The 27593-nt window shown below is 45.9% G+C and overlaps 2 protein-coding genes across 5 annotated transcripts in view; both read right to left on the bottom strand.

Moving 5' to 3' along the window:
- The window catches only part of VTI1B (vesicle transport through interaction with t-SNAREs 1B), a 33054-nt gene extending 24061 nt beyond the window's left edge, over positions 1-8993 (bottom strand). For all 4 annotated transcript variants that reach the window (XR_013995804.1, XR_013995805.1, XM_081088183.1 and 1 more), the window contains exons 1-3: positions 8474-8993; positions 5621-5679; positions 2542-2733 (exon numbers count right to left, since the gene is read on the bottom strand). Coding sequence is in view for 2 of the 4 variants with exons in the window: in XM_081088183.1 (XP_080944309.1) it covers positions 2542-2733; positions 5621-5679; positions 8474-8588 (366 nt within the window). In the remaining 2 variants the exon portion in view is untranslated. The remainder of the gene's footprint in view (positions 1-2541; positions 2734-5620; positions 5680-8473) is intronic.
- Positions 8994-10109: 1116 nt separating this feature from the next.
- On the bottom strand, positions 10110-26046 carry RDH11 (retinol dehydrogenase 11). Its single transcript, XM_081086739.1, has 7 exons — positions 25926-26046; positions 23293-23411; positions 22523-22678; positions 21295-21399; positions 18672-18881; positions 16939-17128; positions 10110-12280 (listed from the first exon to the last, which is right to left on the bottom strand). Exons 1-7 carry the CDS (start codon positions 25991-25993, stop codon positions 12178-12180), a joined length of 951 nt encoding a protein of 316 aa, XP_080942865.1. The 5' UTR covers positions 25994-26046; the 3' UTR covers positions 10110-12177.
- Between the last annotated feature and the right edge of the window lie 1547 nt (positions 26047-27593).

Genomic DNA, 27593 nt, shown 5'->3' with positions numbered 1-27593 from the left:
GTTCATGTGCTCCTGAACTAGCAACTTCTGAGAAGCAGTGGCCCAGATTTGGGGTGCAGGAGCTACCTGAAAATGATAGCTTATAACTGATGGGCAGCAACCAAGCCAACTAAACTCTACAGCCCTAGAACATATTAATTCACCGAAGATTCCTACCTGATTGATACTGAGGATTAAGGGACCATGCATAAGCTAACCATTTTCAGTTCATATAGAAATCAATTAGAAGTCTGGGTGGGACACTGCCACATTCTGGAAGAAAAAACTTAAGTGGCCACACTCTTGGTAAGCCTCCACAGAATTTCACTTCAAGACAAACAGAAAACAAAAACTCTGAAAACACTTAAGTGGCCACACTGGTGATTGGCTCTCAGGGAAGAAGGTATTTAGGGCCGAGTAAGATGGTCTAGCTGCCCTAATTTCCCAAGTGCCCTAATTTTCTAAATCCCCACCAAAGTTTTACTCCACCTATAATCCTAAGCACAGAAGACATGAGGAAAGAAGTAGCCTTTGTCAGGCCAGAATTAACCACTGACAGAAATGGGTGTAGCTCTAGTTCCTAGCTATGGCCAGGTAGCTCAGTTGGTTAGAGCATCGTCCCAATACGCCAAGGTTTTGGGTTTAATCCTGGTCAGGGCACATACAGGGTCAACCAATGAATGCATAAATAAGTGGAACAATGGATAGATCTCTCTCAAAACTATAAATACAATATTAATTTATTAAACATATTAAAATTAAAAATATTATTTTAAAGTAAACATTTTTAAAAGCATACATGTACACACACACACACACATACATACACACACACACATTAAAAAAGGGGCCAGTTCACAGGGCATATTACTGAGCACTAGACACCACCATCAAGAAGTCAAAAATGGGCCCTGGTTGGTGTGGCTCGGTTGGAGCATTGTCCCGTAAACCAAAAGGTCATGGGTTCAATTCCCAGTCAGGGCACATACCTAGCTTGCAGATTCAATCCACAGGAGGCAATCAGTTGATGTTTCTCTCTCACATCGATGTCCTTCCTCCCACCCTCTCTAATCTATAAACATTAAAAAAAAAAAAAAAAGGCAGCCAAAAACAGGTTCCCAGATCAGAAGTAACAAGAATTCCTCATACATGTTATATGGACCAGTGGATGAGGAAACTACTGAATGAGGTTGAACTAAACCCCACCTACTTTAGCTTAAACGAAACAGGAATAACACTTTTTAAAAATAAAAGATAGGGGTTTTCAACTGATTAGGTTGAGAAAGAACAGGAAAAGATAGTAAGATTACATAAATCAATCTCAGATTTGGAATAATAATTCTACTCAAAGTGGTATATATCTAAATTGTGTTTCTAATTTCTGAAACTGATCATTTTAAAGCAAAATTATTCTCTAGACTGATCTCCCCCTTTTTTGTTTTGGGTGTGTGTGTGTGTGTGTGTGTGTGTGTGTATAATAAATGACCAAAGTCACTTTCACCTCTCATCTCTAACACAGTGGTTCTCAACCTTGGCTGCACATTAGAATCACCTGGGAATCTTTTTAAAATCCTGATTTCTGGGCCTCATCCTCCGAGGAGTTTAAAAAGATTCCCAGGTGATTCTAATGTGCAGCCAAGGTTGAGAACCACTGCTCTAACAAGCTCCACCTGCCTTGTCTGCCTTTTCCCAGTCCCTCCCTTCACAAGTGAACTTTGAAATTTTACACCATTCTCAAATACTCTAGTTTTGACATCGGCAATGTCAGGCTAGCAGCATCTGAACATCTCTTCAACTATAATAAGGATGCATCATGAAATGGGATTTGTTTAAAATGGTATTATCAGCTTTTCTACATATGTGCAATCTGCACTTCCATTTCTTTCCTAGGCTACTTGCCAGGCCATTTCAACTTTGCACTATGGAATACAACCCCAAAAGCAACCCATTAAGTTTAAGCTTTGTGAAGTTTTATTCCTTTAACTCTCTAGCTTCTCTAGAGTTTCAGAATATAGATTTTTCTACCCAGTCAGTCTAACTTTATAAATCAGAATACTGAGGCAAGAGGCAATCTGGCTCACTTTCTATTACAAGACAGCAAGGTATTAGCCCCTTCTTAAGCATCCTGCCTTCTCTACTGTATCTGGGCTACTGGGTCATCATATAAATGTAAAAGAAAGCTTGTGTTAATTTTGTAACAATACTATGATAAATTAAAAATCTAACTGAATTTTTGGCATATGTGAGAAAGAAACTGGATCAATGGGTCAGAATACAGAGTTCAGATATAATAAGATTAGATAACACTTGCCTACCACCACTACATACCAAGCACTGTTTTACATATAAAGGATACAAAGAAAAGTAAATAAGTATGTGGTTTGGAAAGATATGCATTAAATACAGTAGGGTAAATACCCAGGAAAAGGGGAGCTGGATGCAGGAAAGAGGACGGTGGGGGAACAAATGTCGTGTAGTATACACTGTAACATGAACTGCACTCCACAATATGGTTAATTCTTGTACACAGGCCCAAAGGGGGAAAAAACAGCTGAAGCTTACCAAATGCTCATTCTCTACAGTGTATGTGCCATATTTCATGTCTCCTCGGCCCCCGGGTGTGGCTGTCAAAGGTGTGCTTCTCACTTCCCTGTGGAGTTTGGCAAGGTCCTTCCGGTAGTTTCGAAGCTTAGACATCATAGGGTTACGAAAAGACAGGGGTGCATAACGTAGTTCCTCTTCCATCTCTGCCAGCTAGGAAGGCAGAAAATAGTGAGTGGACAGCCTGGTTCTTTTCTGTTTCATCTTGACATTCCCTAGTTTGGACTAATCCAACTCCAGACAACCCAAAATAATCACTCAGTGATATGCTCCACAGGGGCAGGGACCACATGACACACTCACTCCGCTGCTCCGATGTCTACCCAGTGCCTACCAAGCACAGGACAGGTTTTCAAAAAGTATGTGATGAATGAGTGAAAAAATGAACAAGTACCTATAGCTTATTAAACATTTTTATATGCATTCATTTAATCCTCACAGCAAATCAACAAGGCAGGAAATATTATTTCTATTTCATATATAAGACTTGAAAAAACTGCCCTGGCCAATTTGCTCTGTGGTTAGAGCATCAGCCTGCAGACTGAAGGGTTGAGAGTTCGATTCCCAGTCAAGGGCGTCCACGTACCTCGGTTGCATGTTCAATCCCCTGCCCTGGTTGGGGCACATGCAGGAGGCAACCAATCAATGTCTCTCTCATGTTGATGTCTTTCTCTCTTTCTCCCCCTCCACCCTCCCTTCCATGCTCTCTAAAAATCAATGGAAAAAATATCCTCGGGTGAGAAAAGAAAAAAAGGACCTGGAAAAACCTCAAGATTACACAAAAAGAGAAGTCAGAATTCAAAATCTTCAAGTTCTCTTTTTAGAATAATGAGTTCTTAGCCTGTTTTGGTTCAGGTGCCATCATGAAGCACTTTGAGGTCTACTGTACAAAAATGATACGGATCTGGCATCAAGGTTCTTCCCTTCCTCCTCCTCTTTCTGAAAATCAATGGTCTCCATGTCAGAGATTTCCATCTGTTTGGGATAAGTAAAATATAAAGCCTGAATATGTTCTCAAGAGGACATAAATTATTTTCATCTACCTAGGATGGGTTACTTTTGCTAAGTTCAAAGAAAGAAAGCACCAAACAAATAAATCGGTGTAAGCTAAAAGATTTTTTAAATGCTACCAAGATGTTAACCAAAACAGAAGACTGGCTCTGTAACAGGTGCCATGAATATGCCCATCTATACTCAGGTATTAAGAAAAGTTTCTAGCTCAGCCAGCGTGGCTCAGTGGTTGAACGTTGACCTATGAACAGGGAGGTCATGGTTCGATTCCCGGTCAGGGTATATGCCTGGGTTGTGGGCTCAATCCCCAGTGTGGGGTGTGCAGGAGGCAGCCGATTAATGATTATCTTCATTGATGTTTCTTTTTCTCTTTCCGTCTCCCTTCCTCTCTGAAATCAGTAAAAATATGTTTGGAAAAGAAAAGTTTCTAGTAGTCCCATTATGAAGGAGATAGGTTCCACAGTCTGATCCTTCTTAAAATAGATGTAAAACAGAGAAAAGGATGCAGATAAACTTAACTTCTCAGAACTTCCCTGGAATAGGGAAGTTGTTCTTCAAGCAAGAAGGAAGTTCTCTGGTTTAAAAGCTTCTGACAGCTTTGGGTTATGATTGAGAACTCATCCCACCCTTGCATGTCTTACCCAAGATGCCAAATCCAGTCACAATGTTATCTTTTAAAACAGAAGGGAAAGTGACTTAGAACCACCTGTGAGCTACATTTTGTGACAGTAAGTTTAACAAAGAAAATGAATGATCCTGGTGGACATCTTTTTTTTTAATGTATTATCAAAGCCTCACTTTGGGACAGTCTTCTAGCTTTACCAATTTGTGTTTGTTAACACCTACCCCCAACACCCATCCCCATCAATTGGTCTCATTTAGTAAAAAACTAGGGGCCCGGTGCACGAAATTCGTGCACTGGGTGTGTGTGTGGGGGGGGGGGAGTGTCCCTCAGCCCAGCCTGCCCCCTCTCACATACTGGGAGCCCTCAGGCGTTGACCCCCATCACCCTCCGATCGCCTGATCGGCCCCTTGCCCAGGCCTGACGCCTCTGCCAGAGGTGTCAGGCTTGGACAGGGGACCCCCATCTCCCCCCAATCACTGGCTCTGGCCCCCGCCCAGGCCTGAGGCCTCTGGCCCAGGAATCATGCCTGGGCAGGGGACCCCCATCTCCCTCTGATCGCTTGCTCCACCCCCCGCCCAAGCCTGATGCCTCTGACCCAGGCTTCAGGCCTGGGCAAGGGGACCATCATATCCCCCCAATCCCCGGCTCTGCCCCCCACCCAGGCCTGATGCCTCGGCCAGAGGAGTTGACCCTCATCACCCTCCGATCACCAATCACCGGATCGGCCCCTTGACCAGGCCTGAGGCCTCCGGCAGAGGTGTCAGGCCTGGGCAGGGGGCCCCCCAGCTCCCCGCGGTTGCAGGCTCCGCCCCTGCCCAGGCCTAACGCCTCTGGCCTAGGCGTCCGGCCCGGGCAGCGGGGACCTGCAGTGGCAGCGGGGGGCGCCACGATCGTGGGCTTCGCTTTAGGCCCAGGCAAGGGACCCCTAGCTCCTGGGACTGCCAGCTTCGACCGTGCCCAGCTCCCATTGCTGGCTCCACCCCTACTTCCTGCTATCACTGGCCAGGGCGGCAAAGGCGCCTGATTCTCCGATCATGGGGCCGCCTTTGCCCTGCCCCCCAGCTCTTAGGTCCCCCCTGGGTTTCCGATCACTGTCAGTGGCAGGGGGCTTCTTCCTGCTTTCCCTTTCGCCTCCCTGCATTGTGCCTACATATGCAAATTAGCCGCCATCTTGTTGGCAGTTAACTGCCAATCTTAGTTGGCAGTTAATTTGCATATAGCCCTGATTAGCCAATGAAAACAGTATCGCCGTACGCCAATTATCATTTTTCTCTTTTATTAGTGTAGATAATCAAAATCAGGATCAATAAGCAGGAACAATTAATCGGTGATCAGGTCATAAGCATTCGTTTTGAAAAAGATGAACACCAGATAAAAGAAACAAGACCTGTTCTCTGTTCTCACCGTTTCATTTGCTTCTTGCTGCTTTTCATCAAAATCTCTGATCAATTTCTTCTTCTCTTCTGGAAAAGATAAGACCAGTTTCAAACGCTCAGTCCTGCTTCCATACATTTGTAGATCCCATTCCCTCTGAGTAGAATAAACTCCCCATTCCTTCCTTGTTGGGGGTAATAGTTCTTAATCACTTCTAAAAGGCATTTAGAAAAGTATGGGAACTTGTTATGACAATGACTAGGGGGAAGGGAAAGGGAGAGTATCAGTGCTGGCATTTAGTTAGTGCCTAGGGAACAAGAATATCCGTGCTTGGGACAGTCCTGCATAGCAATGACCTGGCCCCAAAGGCTAATAGTGTCCCTATTAAGAAGCATTATAGGTCTAAGTTAATCACTGTTACCCCATCTCCCCCAATCCTGAGAGAGAGACCAGACACACTATCATCAATGAGAATGCTTAACCATACTGGTTCTGAAATCCGGGTTCCCACCTTCACGCACACCCTAAAGCACTTCTCTATTTAACCCTCATCCACTCCTTTTCTGCAAAACAAGTTAAAAGTCCACCTATTCTGCTCACTGGGGAAGCTGCACGCTGTAGCACTTGTTTCTCTGCCATACCCACTGGTGGGGGCATGGAACTGACTCAGTGAGAAAGCCACCCCTTCTGTTTCTCTTTCAATCCTTCATATCATGTCTTTTGGTGCTAGTATGTCTTTAATTAGAGGCTTCAACTTCAGAGCAATTGACATCAAACTAAAACAGCATTGTTTTGCCTTCTTGTATTTTTCTGACCATTTAGATAGGTTCTACAGATTTCCCATTTAAAATAGTGATATAAAATTCCATTTTAAATAACTTCATGTATTAAAAAATGTATTTTACATGAAATAAGTTGATATAAAGAAAGCAATTATGCCCTGACTGGTTTGGCTCAGTGGATAGAGCATCGGCCTACGGACTCAAGGGTCCCAGGTTCGATTCTGGCCAAGGGCATGTACCTTGGTTGCGGGCACATCCCCAGTAGGGGGTGTGCAGGAGGCAGCTGATCGATGTTTCTCTCTCATCGATGTTTCTAACTCTCTATCCTTCTCCCTTCCTCTCTGTAAAAAATCAATAAAATATATTAAAAAAGAAAGAAAGCAATTAAGTAATAGTAAAATTGGTACTTGGACATGGCAGAAAGGATGAAGGGAGTGCTGGCATGCTGTCACCTGGTAAACACAACAGGAGAACTGCAATAAAACGAGGTATGCCTGTGTTGCTCTTAACAGGGTCTCTTCAGCCTATCCTAGCCTATCTATTAAAAGGCTAATATGCAAATCGACCTAACGGCAGAAAGACTGAGCTGTGACGCTATGACACGCACTGACCACCAGGGGGCAAATGCTCAACACAGGAGCTGCCCTCTGGTGGTCAGTGGGCTCCCACAGGGGGAGCAGCTCAGCCAGAAGCCGGGCTCACAGCTGGCAAGTGCAGGGGCAGTGGCAGGAGCCTGCCTTCGCAGCAAAGCTATGGATGTCCCACTGTCCACAAGGAGCCCCAGATTGCAAGAGGGAGCAGGCCCAGCTGAGGGACCTCTCCCCGCCCCCCTGCCCCACAGTGCACAAATCTTGTGCACCAGGCCTCTAGTATTTACATATTATCAGCAGCCCACTAAAACAGGGATTGTAAATCTTTTCACTGCAATTTGAATTATTAACAGCATCTGTAGCAGAACTGGGCACCCAATAACCGCTCCCAATAAATACAAGTTAAACAAATGTATGAATTTCACTCTCATCATTCAATTCATATGACTTTGGATAACTCACATAGCTAACACAAACTCTGAGCCCTGAACTTATCCACCAGACAAAGAACTATGCTTCCTAAGTATTTAACAGAACAACTCTAGCGCCTCCAGGCAAGCTTGCAGCAACCTGAATTTTGAAATAATGGGGCAGGACACAGTCTAGCAGAAAGTTCCTAAGAGGACCACACACCTACATGCCACAATCCTGATTTTAAAGACCAACCCCCAAAACTATGATTCCTTTGGGGGTTCTCAACCCTTTTGGTGCTACGGATCCTTTGCCAGTCTGCTGAAAACTGTGGACCTCTTTTGAGAATAACCACTTAAATATATAAAACAAAATACAGAAGCCAATCAATTCTACCGAAATACAGAACCTAATCTTTGAAGTCTCCTATACTTTTCTTGCCGCAGTGAAAGTGAGATGAGAAAAATTTGGAGGATGAAGAATCCCAAGGAAACGACACTCCGAGGTCCACCACTGAGCCCCCTACTTGGACGGGGAGGTCCTGGGCGCCAGTCCTGGGCGCGCCCCGCCAGCTGCCAGCTCTAGAGGGGGCGTTGGGAGACCAGGAGGGCAGCCAGGGCTCGGGTCTGGGAAGAGGGTGGGGGCTTCTCCTCCCAGTGCAGCGGGCCGAGTTCCCAGGGCCCAGCCTCACCTGTCCGTCCCGCTCCCCCCCCCCCCCGTCCCCGCCCCGCCCCGCTCACCTGCCCCCAACCCCGTCCCTGCCCCGCCCCACTCACCTGTCGCCCCCCCACCCCGTCCCCGCCCCGCCCCGCTCACCTGCCCCCCCCCCGTCCCTGCCCCGCCCCACTCACCTGTCCCCACCCCGTCCCCGCCCCGCCCCGCTCACCTGTCCCCCCGGCCCCCCCCCCGCCTCATCTGTCCCCCGGCCCGCCCCGCTCACCTGTCCCCCAGTCCCCGCCCCTCCCCCCGCCTCACCTGTCCCCCCGGCCCGCCCCGCTCACCTGTCCCTCCGGCCCCCCCCGCCTCATCTGTCCCCCCCAGTCCCCGGCCCACCCCCCTCACCTGTCCCCCAGTCCCCGGCCCCCCGCCCCCCGCCTCACCTGTGCCCCCGGTCCCCAGGAGCCGCTCCGGCACCCCCCGGAGGTCTTCATGGAGGCCGCGGAAGATCTCGTGCAGCTTCTCGAAATGCTCCGAGGAGGCGGCGGAGGTGGCCATGGCGCAGGCCGCGCTCGAGCAGCGGCCGCCGAGATTCGGGACCCGGGCCTGCTGCACCCACGGGAGTCAGCCACCCAGCCCCGCAGACATCACGGCGACCACCACCACGGCCGCCCAGCAAGAGGCGCTTCCGGGGCCGCGGCGGGGGCCTCCCGGACCGGAACGCCCAACCTCTTCACGCCATCACTGCGGGGGCGCCGGGCGCGAAAGCCTGACGGAAAGGCGGGCGGGCTGCGCTGCCCGGAGGCTCCTGTGAAGCCGGCGGCGCGCCCGGGCTGGCGGGAGTCTCACACCTCCGGAAACACCCAGTGCGGGCTCGGGGAACGCGCCACAGCTAGGGGACTGTGCGGGCCGCGGATCGGGCAGCGCGTCCGCCCCGCTCAGGGTCCCGCCTCCGCCCCGCTCAGGCCCCGCCTCCGGGCGAAGGGCGGACGCCGCGGTGCATGCCGGGGGCTGTAGTTCGGCGGGGAGGGCGGGCCTACCCGGAGGTCACGAGTTGAGGGGCGCGGTGGACCCCAGCGCCGCGGCTGCCGAGCGCTGACGCTGAGCGTATTGGTTGGGTGTCGGCGTGCGACTGGACATTACCTGTCCTCGCACTTTTCGGCCCCCTGACTAACTTAGTTCGCGTCCTGACCGAATGGTCGTTTTCAGCCCTTGAAAGGTACTCGGGCCAGGTTCCGGCCTGCCCTCCAGGGGGGGACACCTGCTTTCAGAAGTGGTCACCGGGCGTTGTGACCCCCGAAACATGAACCCGGCGATGTTTAATGTCAGCAGTCACTGTGCAGGGGTCGGGCCATGCGCTGGCGATGAAAAGAGTCACTCTGCGCTTGGCGATGTATAACGGGGTGAGCCGGGGCGACCCGCCTCCAGTCTCGTTCCCGTGAGTGTAAGGTGTTCCAGTCCTTCCGGTTTTCGTGGTTCGGCGGAAGGGAATTCCTATTTTCACCGATTTCATGGTTTGCCTATGGAGCCCGTTATGAAATGTTTGTTTGGCAGTCCAGTATTTAAAACTGCCCACACACATTAAAAGATACCTGTCTGTTCAGGAGGACGATTTGGTGATTTTAATCTCCTGGGCCCTTATTTTTATTAGACTGAGTTCATTTACCATTGATTCAAGAAACTTGTTGACCTCCTAAAATTAAGCACATAGAGCAAAGCCTGAGATTGTCCGGCAGTGTACTGTAAAATCCCAGTTATCGAAGGGGCGGGCACAAAAGGAGAGCTAACCTGGGGTGGAAAAAGTAATCTTTGAACAGCATCACCAAAGGAAAGTAGAAAATGGGTGAAGGAATGGTCAAATTATCACACAACTGAAGTTAATGGCATTTCAATTGAGACTGTAGTGTAGAAAGACTGGGACAGATTATTATTAGAATGAGAAATGATTGCATACCCGTAATAATGAAGTGTTTCTTCTTTCAACTATAATTAAACGTCAATTGTTTTCTTCTGTTGACTCTGTTTAAACTTTCTTTTAATTCTTATAGTTTTTATTCTGGTAAATTAAAACACAATAAATAATCAAAAATTTTTATTTGTCATTGACAGATAAATATAAATTAAGTAAAATATTAATTCAGTTATTCCACTGCACTATTACAAAAAGTTTTCCATAAAGTGGCTACTTCTAAATATAGTCAAAACAAGTTCAACAAAAGATTATTAATTTACAAATATGAGAAGACTTGGTCCTATAACTCTTTTCCCCACCAAAGTATATATATAATTGTTGGTCCAAGAAAATCTCAAACTCTTACTAGAATAACATACTGTAAACAAGTGATGAAAACAGTAGCAATTCTTCAGATTTCCTTTGGCAACATTACTTTTTAAAAAATATATATGTTTTTATTGATTTCAGAGAGGGAAAGATAGAAATATCAGCGATGAGAGAGAATCATTGATCGGCTGCCTCCTGCACACCCGCCACCGGGGATCGATCTGGCAACCCGGGCATGTGTCCTTGACAGAAATTGAACCCGGGACCCTTCAGTCTGCAGGCTGACGCTCTATCTACTGAGCCAAACCAGCTAGGGCTGGCAACATTACTTTTGATAAAAAGTTCTCCAAGTAAGCCCTGGCAAGTGTGGCTCAGTTGGTTGAGCATCATCCCGTGCACTGAGAGGAAGGTAACCGATCAATGTTTCTCTCTCACATTGATGTCTCTACCTCTCTCTCTAAAAAAATCAAAAACACATTTTAAAAAGTTCTCCAAATACAATGTAGCTGTTTTTTGTTTTGTTTTTAGCAAATAGCCATTGTATGCTTGTCAAGATACATAAGGAGATAACCCTAAAAAATTATTAAATTGACTACCAGTATCAGTCCTTAAGATAATTTTGCTAAATAAGGAATTGGGGTTTTTTTTGTTTTTTTTTTCTGCCACATTGGTTGACTGGTGTTTAAGATAGTGCTCTATCAGCCTTGCTAACTCGGGTGCTCACCCTTAATTCTATAGCTGGATATTACCATCTTCAGCTTAAAAAAAAATCCTTTAGTCCCTTCATTACCTTCCAGGCCTATTATCTTTGAATTCCTGCTACCCATGTGCTTCTTGGTGGGTAGCTATCAACATAAACAGAATCTGCTTCCCCTTGCAGCTCTAGCCATTTGTATCAAAGACTGGATGGCACTGGCTTGCTCCATCTCTGATCATTTACCTGCATCAGGGTCCAGTTTAATACTGTTCCTTTGTGGCTACTTCAAATTTTGAGACAATACTCCCAACTGCAAAAGTACATAGGAACACATATATTCAATAACAATCACCAAAGAGAAACTACAGCACAAAAAGGAGGCCTCCATGGGTCTGGGGTCAGTAACTGAGGTCAGGAGGCCTGCCTACCTTCTCAAACGGATCCTTTCATTACCTCCTTGCTGGTCAGAGAAATAGCAGGGAAATGAGAGTTTAAACTTCATTTTTATTTCTGCCTTCCCCCATGTTTCTGCCATCCTCCCAAACCCCCAAACTTCTTAGAAAAGGAAGCTTTTCCATGGTCTAGGCCTGGGAACGTGTCTGAGCAGTGGCTTCAGGTTGTCAGAGAGCCATCCCACAATCCAGATTCAGTTACGTTTCCTGGAAGAATCCAGATGTTGGCCCTACGACGGTTTTCTTAAGAGGTGAGGGACAAGCCCTGCTCTTGAGCCAAGCGAGCCAGCGTCACTCCCGGATCCAGCTCAGGCTGTAGCGTGGCCCTCTCCAAGTGAAGGTTGTTTGGTTGGGAGACAGTACACCGTGAACAGAGAGGGTAGACACGAGTCCAAACTGCCACAGATCAACCCTGCCAGAGCTTAGCTTCTCCTAGGCGGTGGGTCTCAGAGGGAGCAGATGAGCTGGCGGTCCCGAGGGGGTACTTGTTCTGTGACATCTCTAGTAACTGGCAAGGAGGGGAGCAAAGTCGATCTGGACAGATGCAAGGCGTGGCAATGCCGGGCAGTGCGCACGGGCTTCTCTCAGAGAGCTGCCAAGGCTGGAGGTTTGCTCCCTTTGTGCTCAAGGTCTGGCCACCCTGAAGGAGAGTCATTTTGGCAGGGAGCACTGAGTAGTCTGCTGCACACTTCTCCTGGGTCCAACGGCCACCACCTGTCAATCCAGAGGGATGCCCAGCAGGTCACAGCTGACGTCCCATAGCCGCCTTGCTATTGTCATATTCCGAGCCTGGGCAGAGACCCACGTCACCCGGCAGTCACTGGAAGGGAAAGAGAGGGGTTGAGAATGGAGTCCGTTCTCTGCCTGGGATGAGGAATACGACAGAAAAATAACCCAGGGGTGGCATGTCCTCTAGGCACTTCACAGATCCAGTGTTTGTCCTAGCTCTTCATCCTCCAATCTTACCCCAGAGAAGATGTAATTACCATTTTATTTTATTTTTTTTAAACTGCCATTCTCTGGAGTATTATCTCAATCCATTGAGATTTCCTTAATTGATTTCAGAGGGGAAGGGAGAGGGAGAGAGAGATAGAAACATTGATGAGAATCATTGATCAGCTGCCTCCTGCACGCCTTGAGCCCACAACCCGGACAAGTGCCCTGATCGAGAATTAAACCGAATTGAACTGTGACCTCCTGGTTCATAGGTCTACACTCAACCACTAAGCCACGTCAGCTGGGCTGTAATTACCATTTTAGATCACACTAGACCACCTCTGATCAGAATGCTTTGTTTGATATAAATGCGTATCATTTAGTCTTAACATTCTCCTTTGTATGTATATATTTAATTGTATTATCAGTGCCTGCTTGATACCTATGTCCATTTTGTTCAAATAAATCTCTGAGGTCCATTCTATAGGACCTGTACAGTGTCATGGACCTGAGATCCTGCTATTTACATTGGTCACAGATGCTTAGAATGGTAAATAAAACAACACAAAAACACTTATTTCCGGTCCACCTGTTTTTAAACTAAAAACAAAAACATACAAACAAAAAAACAAGTAAAGTCAGCTTCATAAATAATGAAAGAAGGAAAAGATGATAGCAGAAAAGAAATGGTAACAAGGTACCCAGTGTTTCATATACCTTTTCTTCATCGCTGTAATTCTAATTATTTTAAGTCTCCATTAAACGCAACGTGGATATCTCAACTTTGCACCACCCAGAAATTTTTTTCAAGGATAATACTTTTACTCAGTTTTGTATTTTCTGCATCTCGTACACAGTAGGTATTCAATGGAGGTTTTTATTTTTTTTTTTAAATGATTGAGTAAACAGATCACAATCTTTGAAATAATATAAAAAGCAAATTTTAAAACTTTTCTCAAGAAAACTGCTTCCTGGACATACTAAGCAAATTCCAAAGGTGAAAAGCTGAGTTGATAAGTCTGAAGTAATGACATGAAGCAAACTCCTGACCCTGTGTCCACTGAGGCCGTGCTGCTCCAAGTGTGGGCTGGGGACCAGCAGCCGGAGCGTCGCCTGGAAACCTGTGAGGCATGCCAGGCCTCCTCAATCAGAATCTCTGGGGAGAGCCCAGACTCTGTTCTTAGCCAGCTCTCCAGATGGTTCTTAAATGCACGAGCGTTTGAGAAAAATGACTTAAATGAGTCTGCATTTAAAAACAAGCCTTACAAATAAAGCACTTCGGTTTAAGGGACCTCGCCGGCACGGCCTGCCATTTCCGAGTGAAAGTTCATCACTGAGAAGCAAAGGCTCTGTGTGCCTCTGGGAATGACTTGGCCTCTGCAGCCTCCACTGCGCTGAGCCTCACACTCTTCATAGTTTAGGGTGAAGAGCAAAAGACACAATAGGCAGGAAGGTGCCTTGGGAGCTACGATGTGCGGTAAAAACTATTCAAATACTACAGCCTGGCTCTTCAGTCTTCTCTTTGGACCGGGGAGTATCCTCATATTTTAGTAAATTCCCTTCTTGCTCATGCTAGCTAGAATCCAATTCCACTGCTTTGGAATCAAAGAGCCCTGAGTTATACACATTATTTTTCATGTATGCTGTCTCAAATCTTCCCCTACTCTCTCACTCAGTTAGTCAACAAATGGCAAAAATTCTGCCTTTCTCACTTAACTGCTCTTTTCATTCCAATCGTCATTACCCTAAATCAGGAACTCATTATCTCTCACTTGGGATACCTATTAATTCATTAAACAAAGTCACCACCAGGGATGATTTTCTAAAGCACAGACCAGATTGTCTCTCTACTGAAAACTGGCTCCTCTCGGTCTGGCATTATAGGCCTTTCATGATCTGACTTCCTACCTCCCAATCCAACCGTAATTTATGTATAGTCCATCCTCTAAAATTTCAGGTCATGAGGAGAACCAAGATGGCGGCATAGGTTAACGCCGGAGTTTGCTGCCTTGAACAACTACTTCAAAAGTGAAACCAAAAAACGGAAGGGACATCACCCAGAACCACAGGAACGCTGGCTGAGTGGAAGTCCTACAACTAGGAGGAAAGAGAAACGCATACGGACACTCAGAGGAGGCGCAGTGCTGAAGTCAAATTCTGAGGTGCGGAGTGCGCGGAGCGGGCTGGCGGCGGAGGGCGCGGTTGGCGTTTTCAATCGGGAGGGAGTCGCAGACTCTGAGCTCCAGATACAGGCGAGTCTTTAGGGACCCAGACTCAAACGGGAGAAGCGGGACTGTCTGACTTCGGTCAGAGCGAGTGCAGCTTTCTCTCCGAGCTTTGCAGCGGGTGCTGGGACTCAGAGAGGCAGAGCCCCTGGGGACAGGACTGAGAGCCGCCATTACTGCTCTCTCCGGCCCACCCTGTTGATCCTGTGCGACCCGCCCCGCCCAAGCCCTGCACAGAGGCATTTGCCGGATAGCCTCAGGCAAAGGCTAGATTAGCACCTCCCTAGAGGACAGAAGTTCTCTCACTGCTGACACAGCTGATTCTCATAGCCAGTTGGCCTGGAGGTCAAACCCTTCCTGGAATTAGCTACAACAATCAAGATTTAATTATAAGACTGCGAACAAAGACCACTAGGGGGTGCACCAAGAAAGCATAACAAAATGCGGAGACAAAGAAACAGGACAAAATTGTCAATGGAAGATCTAGAGTTCAGAACCACACTTTTAAGGTCTCTCAAGAACTGTTTAGAAGCCGCAGATAAACTTAATGAGATCTACAAGAAAACTAATGAGACCCTCGATCTTATATTGGGGAACCAACTAGAAATTAAGCATACATGGACTGAAATAACGAATATTATACAGACTCCCGACAGCAGACCAGAGGAGCGCAAGAATCAAGTCAATGATTTGAAATGCGAGGAAGCAAAAAACACCCAACCGGAAAAGCAAAATGAAAAAAGAATCCAAAAATGCGAGGATAGTGTAAGGAGCCTCTGGGACAGCTTCAAGCGTACCAACATCAGAATTATAGGGGTGCCAGAAGATGAGAGAGAGCAAGATATTGAAAACCTATTTGAAGAAATAATGACAGAAAACTTCCCCCACCTGGTGAAAGAAATGGACTTACAGGTCCAAGAAGCGCGGAGAACCCCAAACAAAAGGAATCCAAAGAGGACCACACCAAGACACATCATAATTAAAATGCCAAGAGCAAAAGACAAAGAGAGACTCTTACAAGCAGCAAGAGAAAGACACTCAGTTACCTACAAGGGAATACCCATACGACTGTCAGCTGATTTCTCAACAGAAACTTTGCAGGCCAGAAGGGAGTGGCAAGAAATATTCAAAGTGATGAATACCAAGAACCTACAACCAAGATTACTTTATCCAGCAAAGCTATCATTCAGAATTGAAGGTCAGATAAAGAGCTTCACAGATAAGGAAAAGCTAAAGGAGTTCATCACCACCAAACCAGGATTATATGAAATGCTGAAAGGTATCCTTTAAGAAGAGGAAGAGGAAGAAAAAGGTAAAGATACAAATTATGAACAACAAATATGCATCTATCAACAAATGAATCTAAGAATCAAGTGAATAAATAATCTGATGAACAGAATGAACTGTTGATTATAATAGAATCAGGGACATAGAAAGGGAATGGACTGACTATTCTTGGGGGGGAAAGGGGTGTGGGAGATGCGGGAAGGGACTGGACAAAAATCGTGCACCTATGGATGAGGACAGTGGGTGGGGAGTGAGGGCAGAGGGTGGGGCGGGAACTGGGAGGAGGGGAGTTATGGGGGGGAAAAAAAGAGGAACAAATGTAATAATCTGAACAATAAAGATTTAATTAAAAAAAAAAAAATTTCAGGTCATTTCCATAAAATCTTGAAGGTAGAGGTAAAAACACCCTAAGAATTTGATCTTATGTAATATCTGGGATTTTCTTCCAAATAATATGGGATGAGAAAAATATGGGAAGGATAGTGGTTTCGTGAGGGGTTGTAGATTGGGATGGGGCAGGATTGGCCATGGGTAATGGTTGTTGAGGCTGGATTATGGGTATATGGGGATTCGAGATGCTATTCTGTCTACTGCTGTGTATATTCAAAATTCTCTAATAAAAAGTTTAAAAAGTCTTCACTTATTCAAGAAATGAGTCCATTGATACTATTTCAGTCCTGAAGACAATAAAGAAATATAGGTTCAAATTCTTTTTAAAAAATAAAAATAAATAAAACTAGGATTCTAACGAGGAACAAAGAAAATTGGATTGACAGAACAAAATATAGGAATAAAAGAAACAACCAGAAAACATAAAATAAAAGATGGCATGAATAAAATCAAACCTAGCAATTACCACAAAAAAAAGTGTGAATGGGTCCAATTCCCCTATTAAAAGGTAAAAACCCTAGAATTAAACGACAAAAACTATGTTAGACAATGTGCTTTTTAAAAAGGGTATAGAACACCAAACCCAAATTATTTCCTTTAGGCAATAGAATTTCATCTTCAAAAACAGATATATTCATACCTGAAATGATTCCCACTTAGGATCTCAAGACCTTCTGCTAAGGCACAGTGCAGGCTGGTCTGGGCTCCCTGCTGAGGGGTCTTGATGAAGAAGGAGAAAAGCCGCCACATACATCTCATGAAAAATGAGTGCCGAACCAATTCAGAGTGGACTGTGCCAGGGTGTACAGAGTACACTGAAACGCCAGAGCCTGAGGAGGGTGTGCCATAAAGAGAGGGGAAGACAGGATTTAATGTTGCTGAAGGGCCAAAGAGAGAAGATGACATGAGTACACACTGCCCCGTTTCAAATCCTAGCTCTACCACTCATTAGCTGTGTGACCTTGGCAAGCTCTGGATGTTGTGATTCAGTTTCCTCATCTATAAAATGGGGATAATCATAAGATCTGCACCTCACTGGATTGTTCTGAGGTCTAAATGAGTTCATATGTACAAGAGCTTAGAATAGTGTCTAGTGTTGTCCTGGGGGTGGGAGTGGCCGGGGAGGGGTCAATCGGGGGAAAAAGGAGACATATGTAATACTTTAAACAATTAAAAAAAAAAGAATAAACTGTTTTGAATACTAAAAAAAACAAAAAAGAATAGTGTCTGGTACAGTTATACATTTACCAGTACAAATGGCATTTATACATACACTATTTTTGGTCCCAAATTCTTCACTGGAATTCTTGGGGCCAGAAATGTTTCCGATTTTTTTCTGTATTATAAAGCGAATATGATACACATACATATTCTGTCTATTACCTACTCTTCCTAGTACAGATGAAGTTTTGCTGCCTAATGTGCTCTGGTGTCAACTTATACAAAAACTGAATTTTTAGTCCTTTGTAGATTTCACAAGTGACAGATAAAGGACTGTGGATTATTATTTATTTTCAACTCAAGATCTACTCTAAATGACCCATATTTTATATTCTACGTTCAAACCATACCGCCCTCTCTCTCTTTCTCAAACTGAGCCCAGAACTTCATTCATTCTCCCCTTCTACCTGGAACGTTCCTCAGCCCCCTCAACCCGCCCACACTGTAACCCATTTAATTTCTAATCAGAATGTCATGTCCTGGGCATAGACTGGACATGTGAACTGAGCTGACCAATGGGGGCTCCTGTGTCTGATTCCTTCGGCCTGAACTCTGCCCAACTCAACTCCTAAGCAACTCCAACTGTCCACCCTGGATTTCCTTTGTCTTTCCTGGAAATCCAGAGTGGATGATGCTAAGGAACTGTGTTTATCTGTGACTGGAGAGTCCCCTCCTCAAGCATACATTTCCCTCTTATTTGACCCTTTGCTGTTAGGAGTCACTCCACTCCCCTCCCACCCTTGCACTTGCTTTATCCTAATGGCTGTATCTAGTGCCAGTTCAGGTCCCTCGCTTGTACTTAGTTTCACTATGAGTAAAAAACCTTGACTTGCTCATGAAGCCTGAATTAATTGACAACAACCTGTGAAGTGGTCCCATTTTACATGAGGAAGTAAGCCTCGAAAAGTTAACTTGCTGCAGGTCACACAGCTAGGAAGTGGTGAAACCAAGCCTTCAGCCTCAATCAGAATGTCTCCATCCCGTGTCGGCCATCTCCAATATTCACTGATGGGCGGTTTACTAAACCTAGACCCAGCTAGTCATGGAAGCAGGCCCTGGCCAGAGGACAGGCTCCAGAAAACAGTTTCTGTTCCTGTGGCTTTGAGCTCCTTCCCCGACTCATGTCTCCACACTCATTTCTTCTAAGCCTACCTTCTAGCCTCCGGGCCAGTTCCTTGGTGAAGAGAATGTTGGCTAACTTGCTATGGCAGTAGGCCAGACCTGCACTGTAGAATTTCTCGCCCTGAAGATTATGGAAATGGATCCTTCCCAGGGCATGTGCTAAGGAAGACACGTTCACTACCCTTGATGGGGCTGATTCCTTCAGCTTCTCTAGCAGCAGATGGGTCAAGAGGAAGTGACCTGTAAGAAAAACTAGAATTAACAGAGTTCAGGGCCAGTGCAGGGGTGAAGGGAGCAGTGGTGAGTAGGGCTCAGCTATGGGGAGCAAGAGGACTCAGGAATAAGGCTTTTTGCCTCATTAATTCATTGTCAACTACAGAACAAGTTCAGTGAGGGTTTGGGGAAACAGAAACAAAGATTTTTAGCTGGTGTGCCGCAAGAATTTTTAAAACATGCAATACCTAACTATTTAGTCAGATGCACTGACCTTTTTTCACTTAGACTGGCAAACAAAAAAAATGACAGCAGCTGGTGTGCTCAGTGGTTAGAGCGTTGGCTTGCGCACCAAAGGGTTGCAGTGTGTGCAGAAGGCAACCAGTCGATGTTTCTCTCTCTCCCTCTCTCACCCCTCTCTTCCATTCTCTCCTAAAAGCAATGAAAAAAAATCCTCAGGTGAGGATTAACAAAAATGAATGAATGAATGAATGAATGAATGAATGAATGAAATGACAACAGCTTACACAGACAATAGCCCTCTGGTATGTAAGCCCCTGTCTTGAACCAAAAATATAATAGAGTTTCATCTTCTTGTTCACATTGTATAATAAGGTTGTATCTGCTTGGTTAATTGTTGGCACCAGAAATCCTTATATAGAAGTATAGGCACCTGATTTTTTATTTTAATCTTTATTGTTAAAGTATTACATATGTCCCCATTTCCCCCCCATAGCTCCCCTCCAGCCCTCCTTGGCACCCTGCCCCAGGCCTTCACCACCCTATTGTCTGTGTCCATGTGTTATGTACATATGCATACAAGTTCTTTGGTTGATCACCTTCCACCCACCTGCCCTCACCCAAGATTCTGCACTCTGTTCCATGCTTCCACATCTCTGGATCCATTCCATTCATCAGTTTATTTTGCTAACCAAATTCCACAAGAGTGGGATCATATGATACTTGTCTTTCTCTAACTGGCTTATTTTGTTCAGCATAACACTCTCTAGGGGCACCTGATTTTTTTAAAGTTACTTTGGAATAAAAAGTTAATTACTATTATTATTATTTGTAAATCAATCAAAATTATACCTTTTTTTGGGTCAGATTGGCAAAAAAATATATTTTTTGGTGTGCCACAGAATTTTAGTAATTAGTCTATATGTGTCATGAGATGAAAAAAGTTGAAAATCACTGTTGGATGAGGTAGGTCTGGATTATGTGAATATGAACATGAAGTCCCATCTCATTCCAACTTTGAGTAACATCACTCTTTAAGAGCAGGCAGCCTCTATCTGATGCTGGCCACAAGGGTCACTACAAAGAATGTAACACAACCCTCGATACAATTATGCTGTTCAAAATGCCCCACGGTAAACGGAATCTGAATCACAGATTAAAACGTGGTGGAATTGAGTGAGCCTCGAGTTTATCCCTGAGCTTTCAGGCAGGACCATGATATTTTAGTGCACGAAATTCGTGCACTCATGGGGAAAGGGCCCTTAGCCAGGCCTGAGTCGTCTCACAGTCCGGGAGCCCTTGAGGAATGTCCGACTGATGGCTTAGGCCCAGGGAGGGAGAGGGCCTACGCTGGCAGTCGGACATCCTTAGTGCTGTGGAGGCAGGAGAGGCTCCCCCTGTGGGAGTGCACTGACCACCAGGGGGCAGCTCCTGTGTTGAGTGGTCAGTGCACATCATAGCAACCAGTCATTCTGCCGTTTGACTGATTTGCATATTAGCCTTTTATTATATAGGACTAGAGGCCCAGTGCATGAAATTTGTGCATGGGTGAGGGTGTCCCTCAGCCCAGCCTGCACCCTCTCCAATCTGGGACCCCTCGGGATCAGGCCTAAACTGGCCGTCAGACATCCCTCTTGCAATCCGGGACCACTGGCTCCTAACTGCTCGCCTGCCTGCCTGCCTGATTGCACCTAACCACCTCTGTCTGCCAGCCTGATTGCCCCCTAACTGCCCTCCCCTGCCAGCCTGATCACCGCTAACTGCCTCTGCCTTGGCCCCTGCCACCGTGACTTTGTCCAGAAGGACATCCGGAAGACATCCAGTCTAATTAGCCTATTATCCTTTATTAGTATAGACCAGCCGTGGGCAAACTACGGCCCACGGGCCGGATCCGGCCCGTTTGAAATGAATAAAACTAAAAAAAAAAAAAAAGACCGTACCCTTTTATGTAATGATGTTTACTTTGAATTTATATTAGTTCACACAAACACTCCATCCATGCTTTTGTTCCGGCCCTCCGGTCCAGTTTAAGAACCCATTGTGGTCCTCGAGTCAAAAAGTTTGCCCACCCCTGGTATAGACGGTCTATTATGGCTGAGAGGTCTAAACACACTATAGAGATGGCTCAATCTCATCCCTAAGTTTTTCAAGGGGAACTTCAGGCTCCTTCTAGCTTTTGTGATGAGACCAGATTTCTTACCCAAGTGGTTGACTCCTATATGCATCTCAAAGCCATCTGCAGTCTTGGAGTAGGGACACATCATCACTCCTGCATTGTTGATCAATATGTGGAGATGCTTTTCGTCTGTAGGGAAGAGGGGATGGAGCCATAGCTATTACATCTTAGAAATCTGCCTCACACCTAAGCTCTGAAAATGGAGATGCAGGACTTCAATCTTTCCTCCACGTTCCCTTCATACTTATTTTGTATTGTTTTTATTCTAAGACTGTAGTTGAATCTTGCATACTTTTACTATGCAGGACAAAAGTCCAACCTACACTATCAAATGGCCTTTCCAAGCTTTCCAATTCAGGAAAACTTACTCTCTGCTTCTGGGAAGTGTTCCATCCACCTCTCCCAACAGAAAGACTTCCCAGCTGGATGGGAAGATTCCAAAGCAAGAGAAGAAAGGACATACTGTATGCACCCCCACCACTGGGATTCAGGCACCAAAAGAAATACTGGCTTCACCTCTTTGTTGCATCTGCCAACTTTCTCTCAGGTTTCCCTTTTTCATGTGGTTAGTAATTTCTGACTAAAAGCTCATTATGCTGGAAGTTCCTTTCCTTGGGAGTCCTAGCTTCCTGGCTTATGAGGGGCTATGCCTACAGAATGCTCTTGGATGTGCTTTTCATGTGATACTACAGGGTTTTACATTAATTTCTCAGCTTAAGATTCTTAACACTATTCTGAGGTGTAGATCCCCCCTGCCCCATAGATGCCAGCTGAGGGGTTCTAATTTCCTGAAGATGATTCTTTACCCATCTGTGTCCTGAAGAGATGATAAGCTTCTTTGTCATGTTCCTCAGCTGGTAGCCTGGGCTTTTTTAAGCTCCTGTACCATGGACCCGATGGCCTTTTGCGAATCCCAACCTTCCGTATGTGGAGCCTCAGATACAGCTCCCCAGCTCTCAAGGGCCTAAAGCCTCATCTCCAGACCCTAAAACCCATGTTGAGTTCTGACACTCCCGTGAGATTTTTGGTTTTAGTTCTTACTCACTGCCATGACTTTTCAGAATTCACTTTATATGTCTGCCTCTTGAGGATTTCCCGTTGTTACCACTGAGTTCTGCTGTGAATCAAAAGGTGTTTTTGTTTTGTTTTGTTATATTTTATCTAGCATTTCTATACATCAGACAGAAAGAGGGATCTTTTCCTTTTAGCTAAGTCGCAAGACCCACAACGTAGTCTCAGGTTATGCACTCACCTGCTAAGAAGCCCTCAGCGAAGGCTCGAATAGATTTAGTATCAGCCAAGTCCAGTTTCCGCACGAATACCTGTTGGTTCCCTGTCACGGTCTGGATCTCTTTCGCCACCAATTCCCCCTTTTGCACATCCCGGCAAGCTATATAGACACGCGCTCCTGCCAACCAATGCATAAGAGACAAACTGTCAGCTCTGTTGTTGAGTGGGTATTATAGACTTAACTAGAGGCCTGGTGCACAGATTTGTGCACCGGTGGGGTCCCTTGGCCTGGCCTGCACCCTCTTGCAATCCAGGACCCCTCGAGGGATGTCGGAGAGCCAGTTTTGGCCCGATCTCCGCAGGTCAGGCCGAGGGACCCCACTGGTGCATGAACCCATCTGAGATTCATCAGTCTGTTCCATGTTTCCATGCCTGTGTGTTGAGCGTCTGCCCCCTAGTGGTCAATGCACGTCATAGCTACGGGTCAAAAGGTCTGCCGGTCGCTTAGGTTTTTATATATATAGATACTGATGCTGGATGTTATTTCTACTGTTTTATTTATTTTATCCCTACTTCACAACAGAGGCAACTGAGGAGTAAATGAGGAAAGAAGATTAATCAACAATACTCATTAACTGCTCATTATATAGAGAGCATTGTACTAGGATCACACCAGCAAGTCAGTGGGGCACTTGGAATGTTCTTGAATTCCAGGATTGGGAGGAAATAAATGAGAATGGCCATCATTGCAAGGTAAAATGGCAGCAGAGAATTAGAAGTAGATAAACTTGCCTCTTTGAGCCAGCTCTTTGGCTGTCTCCTTCCCGATGCCTGTGTTGGCACCAGTAACCACTGCCACCTTCCCTGGAAGCTGGGCAGTCGATGTACACACCCCGTTGGATAGCATTTTCCTGTAGACACAGAAGGAAAGCCCATCAGTTCTTCATTTTCCTTGTTTCAACCAGAGGATCCTGCAAACCCCCGTGTCTTCAGATCTCAAGGATAAGGCTTGCTTTGGTTCCTTCTACAGCTGTCCTTTTATAGGTTTAAGGAAGGTCAGAGGGAAGAAAACAAAAGTTTTCTGTCCTCACTCAAGAATAAAAGTGAGGCTATTACAGGGCAATAATAATTAGAGCGACTCCCTACAGTACAAGAACTGAATGAATATTTGATTAGCCCGGCAACTGGCTTCGGTTTGAGTTCTTCTATGATTTAGGCCCTAAATTTTCCTAAAAATTCCCTAAATTTCAGGGAATCACAAGACTCAGCCTGGAAGAAGAAAGAACTGGTCCACTTATGTCAATATGTTTATAATTAGCACTTAATGGCCTTGAAAAACAGCTAATCCAACACAAAAGTTAAAATTATGAAAGCTTGTCAACCTGGGACAAAACAAACAGGAAAACACACACACACAATTAAAAATAAGACAAAAGGAAACAGAAGTACAAAAGGGAGCAGAGATTCAAGTTCTGGTTTAATTCACTAGAGTCCTTGTCCGTAAGCACTGCACTATTCTTCATTTCTACAGAAATGAATATACAAACAGTAATTAGCAGGCCTCAGATTGTTCTTTTCTCTTCTCTGCAAATCTTGAAGCTCAAATTGAAAGAATCCATTCACTAAGAGATGCATTTTTAAAAGGCATTTCAGCCTTTTACATTGAACTTGGAATTACAAGGTACACACCCTTAGCCACTAAAGTTCCCCTGCTTAGTGCAAAGAAGGCAGATAAGATGTCAGCCTCCCCCACCCCGTTTCCCACCCCGTTTCAGCGTTAGCTCCAGGAGGGACAATGTATTAGGACCTCTACTCAGGCCTTTCTTCTCCCGAACCAGCAGGAATGAAAGCCAGCTCCGGCCTAGGTCCCATGACCTAACTAGGCAGCTGGGAACATGACTCTTGGAGTATAATCTTCCTCAGGAGCATCTCACTGAGGTCTGAGCACTATTTTCTTTCTTTCTTTCTTTTTTTTATTGCTTAAAGTATTACAAAGAATATTACATATGTCTCCTTCCCCCCCCCCCCCCTTGACAGTCCCCTGGCCTCCCCTACCCCCCAGTGTTTTATGTCCATTGGTTGTGCTTATATGCATGCATACAAGTCCTTCAGTTGATCTCTTACCCACCTCCCTCCTGCCCTCCCAATTTTCATTTCAGGTTCAACTTTCCATTGAGATTCTATGTAGATACGAGGTTCTGGTGTTGGAGAGAGAAAAAGCAGCCCAGCGGAGTGGCTCAGTGGTTGAGCGTGGAGCTCACACAGTTCAATTCCCAGTCAGGGCTCCATCCCCAGAGGGCAGGCAGGAGGCAGCCAATCAGCGATTCTCTCTCATCATTGATGTTTCTATCTCTCTCTCTCCCTTCCTCTTTTTTTAAAAAAGCAGCCATTGTCTTCTGAGTATGGGCACCCAAGGGTGCCTAAAGGTAGGAGCACTGAGTGTTCAGAGGGGAGGAAAAATACAACTGGATGAGGGGCCAGAGGAAGGTGGGGAGGAGGGGAAAGAAGAGGTGAATTCAAGAAGAAATAAGAGTGAAATTTTGCGCGCCTTCACGTTCCAACGGGCAGCGACTGCGTCCCAGCTTCCGCCCCTGCACCGCCCAGGAGGCTGTGTCCTTCCAGTCACTGGTTCATCGTCACTACTGGTGATTTACTCAGACCAATAGGCAGGCGGCCTGCTCGGCAGCTCGCTGCTGAGTCTCTGCGGCCACTTAGCCAGCTATTGCCTGATGCATCACCAGGTTAATGGAGCGCTACCCGCGTCCTCGCCGCCCCACCCTGAAACCCCAGGGATGGACTCCGACCCCGATAATCCTGCTCTGAGGACAGGGTTGGGTGCAGGATATAACTTTTTCTCCTTTACAACATCGCCCAGAGAAAGAGCGCATCTAACAGTAACAAGAGAGCAGGCATGGGCGGCAGATGTCACGATTCCCATCAAAGGCCGGTTTCGGAAAGCAGAACGTTGAATGGCTCCATTGTACTTTACAGGCTGGAAGCAAGAGGCTACAAAGGGCCGGTTCAAGGCGTGGGGGCTACGGGGAATAGAGTCTTGGGGTGCACACCTTATTTTGGGGTCTGAAACCCCCAACGCTGTAAACTTAAGTGTCTGAGGTAGCCCTGCACTCGGGGTTTGCTGGAGCCGGAAGCAAAGGCTGCTTAGAGGAAAAAGGGGGGGCAGGAGAAACAAAGCAGGGTGCGCCGGTATGCAATCCCTTCCCTCGGCCTGGGGTCTGATGGTGTCGCCCTCCCCGCATCCCGGGCAGCCGGACCCCCTCAGACCAACCGAACCCGGCCTAGGCCCACATGGAGCCCACCGGGGAGTTCTCCTTTTCCTTCTTTTGAAGAACAGAGCTTCCGTGAGGATTGATGCCCGTCCCCCCGCCCCGAAGATTCGCAAGAAAAGACATTACATTTGCACAGACCTGATTTGGGGTGCAGCGATGAACAGGAGAAGGGGGAGAAGGAGGAGCAGGAGCAGGACCCCAATCATCTTGCAGCAGCACAGCGAGGTGCCCCAGCGGTGCTCACCAACCGTGGTTTCCCCTCCCTGGCGCGCCCTAGTACTTTACATCAAAACCCGGGAGCAAAGCCCTCTGGGAAATGTAGTCCAAGCCCTGGCGTGGGCTAGCAGGCGGGGAGCTTGCTGTTCCCAGTCTCGGAGAAAAGTTGAACCGTGCGCCAGGTACACTGCAGATCCCCAACCATCTAGGGTCCAAGGCCTTTGGGACCATTCAACCAACTCTCCCACAACCCTTCTGGCCACCTGCGGTTTTTGGGAAATCTCCCCAGACCTCTATCTCCCGGTGCCTAAGTCTAGTCTAGAGTCTGGTTCACTTTTCCCCAAGCATTGGTAGGCAGTTACCACATCGTTTGTCCTGGACATCAAACATTGGCCTCTGGGATATGTTTTAAGCCGATTACACAGAAGAGGAGCGGTTGGAGGCTGACAGTTGGTAAGGCAGGGAGAAGTGAGAATTCTTCCTCCTTAGGGATTCCAGTGGAGCTGAAGCAATTGGTTCCTGAACCCGATCCCAGGAAAACCACTTGATTGTGTCTATTTTGAATTATAATGGTAACTATGATAATTTTCCTGGTGTTTGGCGATTAATTGATAGTAGAATATAGTTTTCTTGATGACTTCAGTTAGTTATGTTAACTCCCAAGGTAGCAATGAATTTCTCAGGTGGGCAAACTACGGCCGCGGGCCAGATCCAGCCCGTTTGAAATGAATAAAACTAAAAAAAGAAAAGACCATACTCTTATGTAATGATGTTTACTTTGAATTTATATTAGTTCACACAAACACTCCATCCATGCCTTTGTTCCGGCCCTCCGGTCCAGTTTAAGAACCCATTGTGGCCCTCGAGTCAAAAAGTTTGTCCACCGTCGCAGCACAGTTGGTTTTGCCAATTCGTGAAACTGTTTAATCCTGTCTTCAAGTCATGTTATGACCTGAGAATAAGCAGGTTCCCTGTCAGTCATTTATTTAAGCTTTGCCATCTGAGGCTTATATCTGATTTCCAGGGGTTGAAGGTGGGGGATGTTTAAGTAGTCAATATCTGGCTGTGATTCCTGATTGCACCACCCTAATGTATTCTGGATCTTTCTTCCAGATAATTCATTTCCATTTTTTTGAAAGACATATGCTCCAAGGTCAATTTGAGTGATGAGAATGTGAAGCAACTGGCTTTCTCATACAACTTGGCAATTTCTCAAACTGTTAAATATGTTAAGCATACATTTATTATTGTGACTCCTAGGTAATTTTCCAGGAGAAATAAAAGTTATTCATAAAGATGTGTATATGAATGATCATAGAAGCTTTATTTGTTATAATCAAAAACAAGAAACAAGCAAATGTTCATCAATAGGTGAATGGATAAACAAATTGTGATATATCCACATAATGAAATACTACTCATCAATAAGAAGGAATAGAGTTTTGATGCACTTAACAGCTTGAATGAGTCTCCAAGTAGTTATGTTGAATGAAAGAAGCCAGGACTGCCTCCCTCCTCCCCCCCCCCAAAAAAAGAAGTACATACTTATGATTCCATCCTATATAATAAAAGCCTAATATGCTAAATGTC

The sequence above is a fragment of the Myotis nattereri genome (genome assembly GCF_964212035.1).
Source record: "Myotis nattereri genome assembly, chromosome: 1".
NCBI lineage: Eukaryota > Metazoa > Chordata > Mammalia > Chiroptera > Vespertilionidae > Myotis > Myotis nattereri.
Note: the sequence above shows the minus strand (reverse complement) of the source record. Positions and strands in the feature narration are given on the sequence as shown.

Bases quoted from the DNA above. Each gene is read 5' to 3' on its own strand.
- RDH11 (XM_081086739.1), bottom strand. From the start codon at position 25,993: ATGATTGGGGTCCTGCTCCTGCTCCTCCTTCTCCCCCTTCTCCTGTTC. The intron at 22,679-23,292 runs GCAAGTTTATCT...ATTGGTTGGCAG, and splicing joins CAAAGAGCTGGCTCAAAGAG to GAGCGCGTGTCTATATAGCT. The intron at 21,400-22,522 runs GTGAGTGCATAA...TCTTCCCTACAG, and splicing joins CGCTGAGGGCTTCTTAGCAG to ACGAAAAGCATCTCCACATA.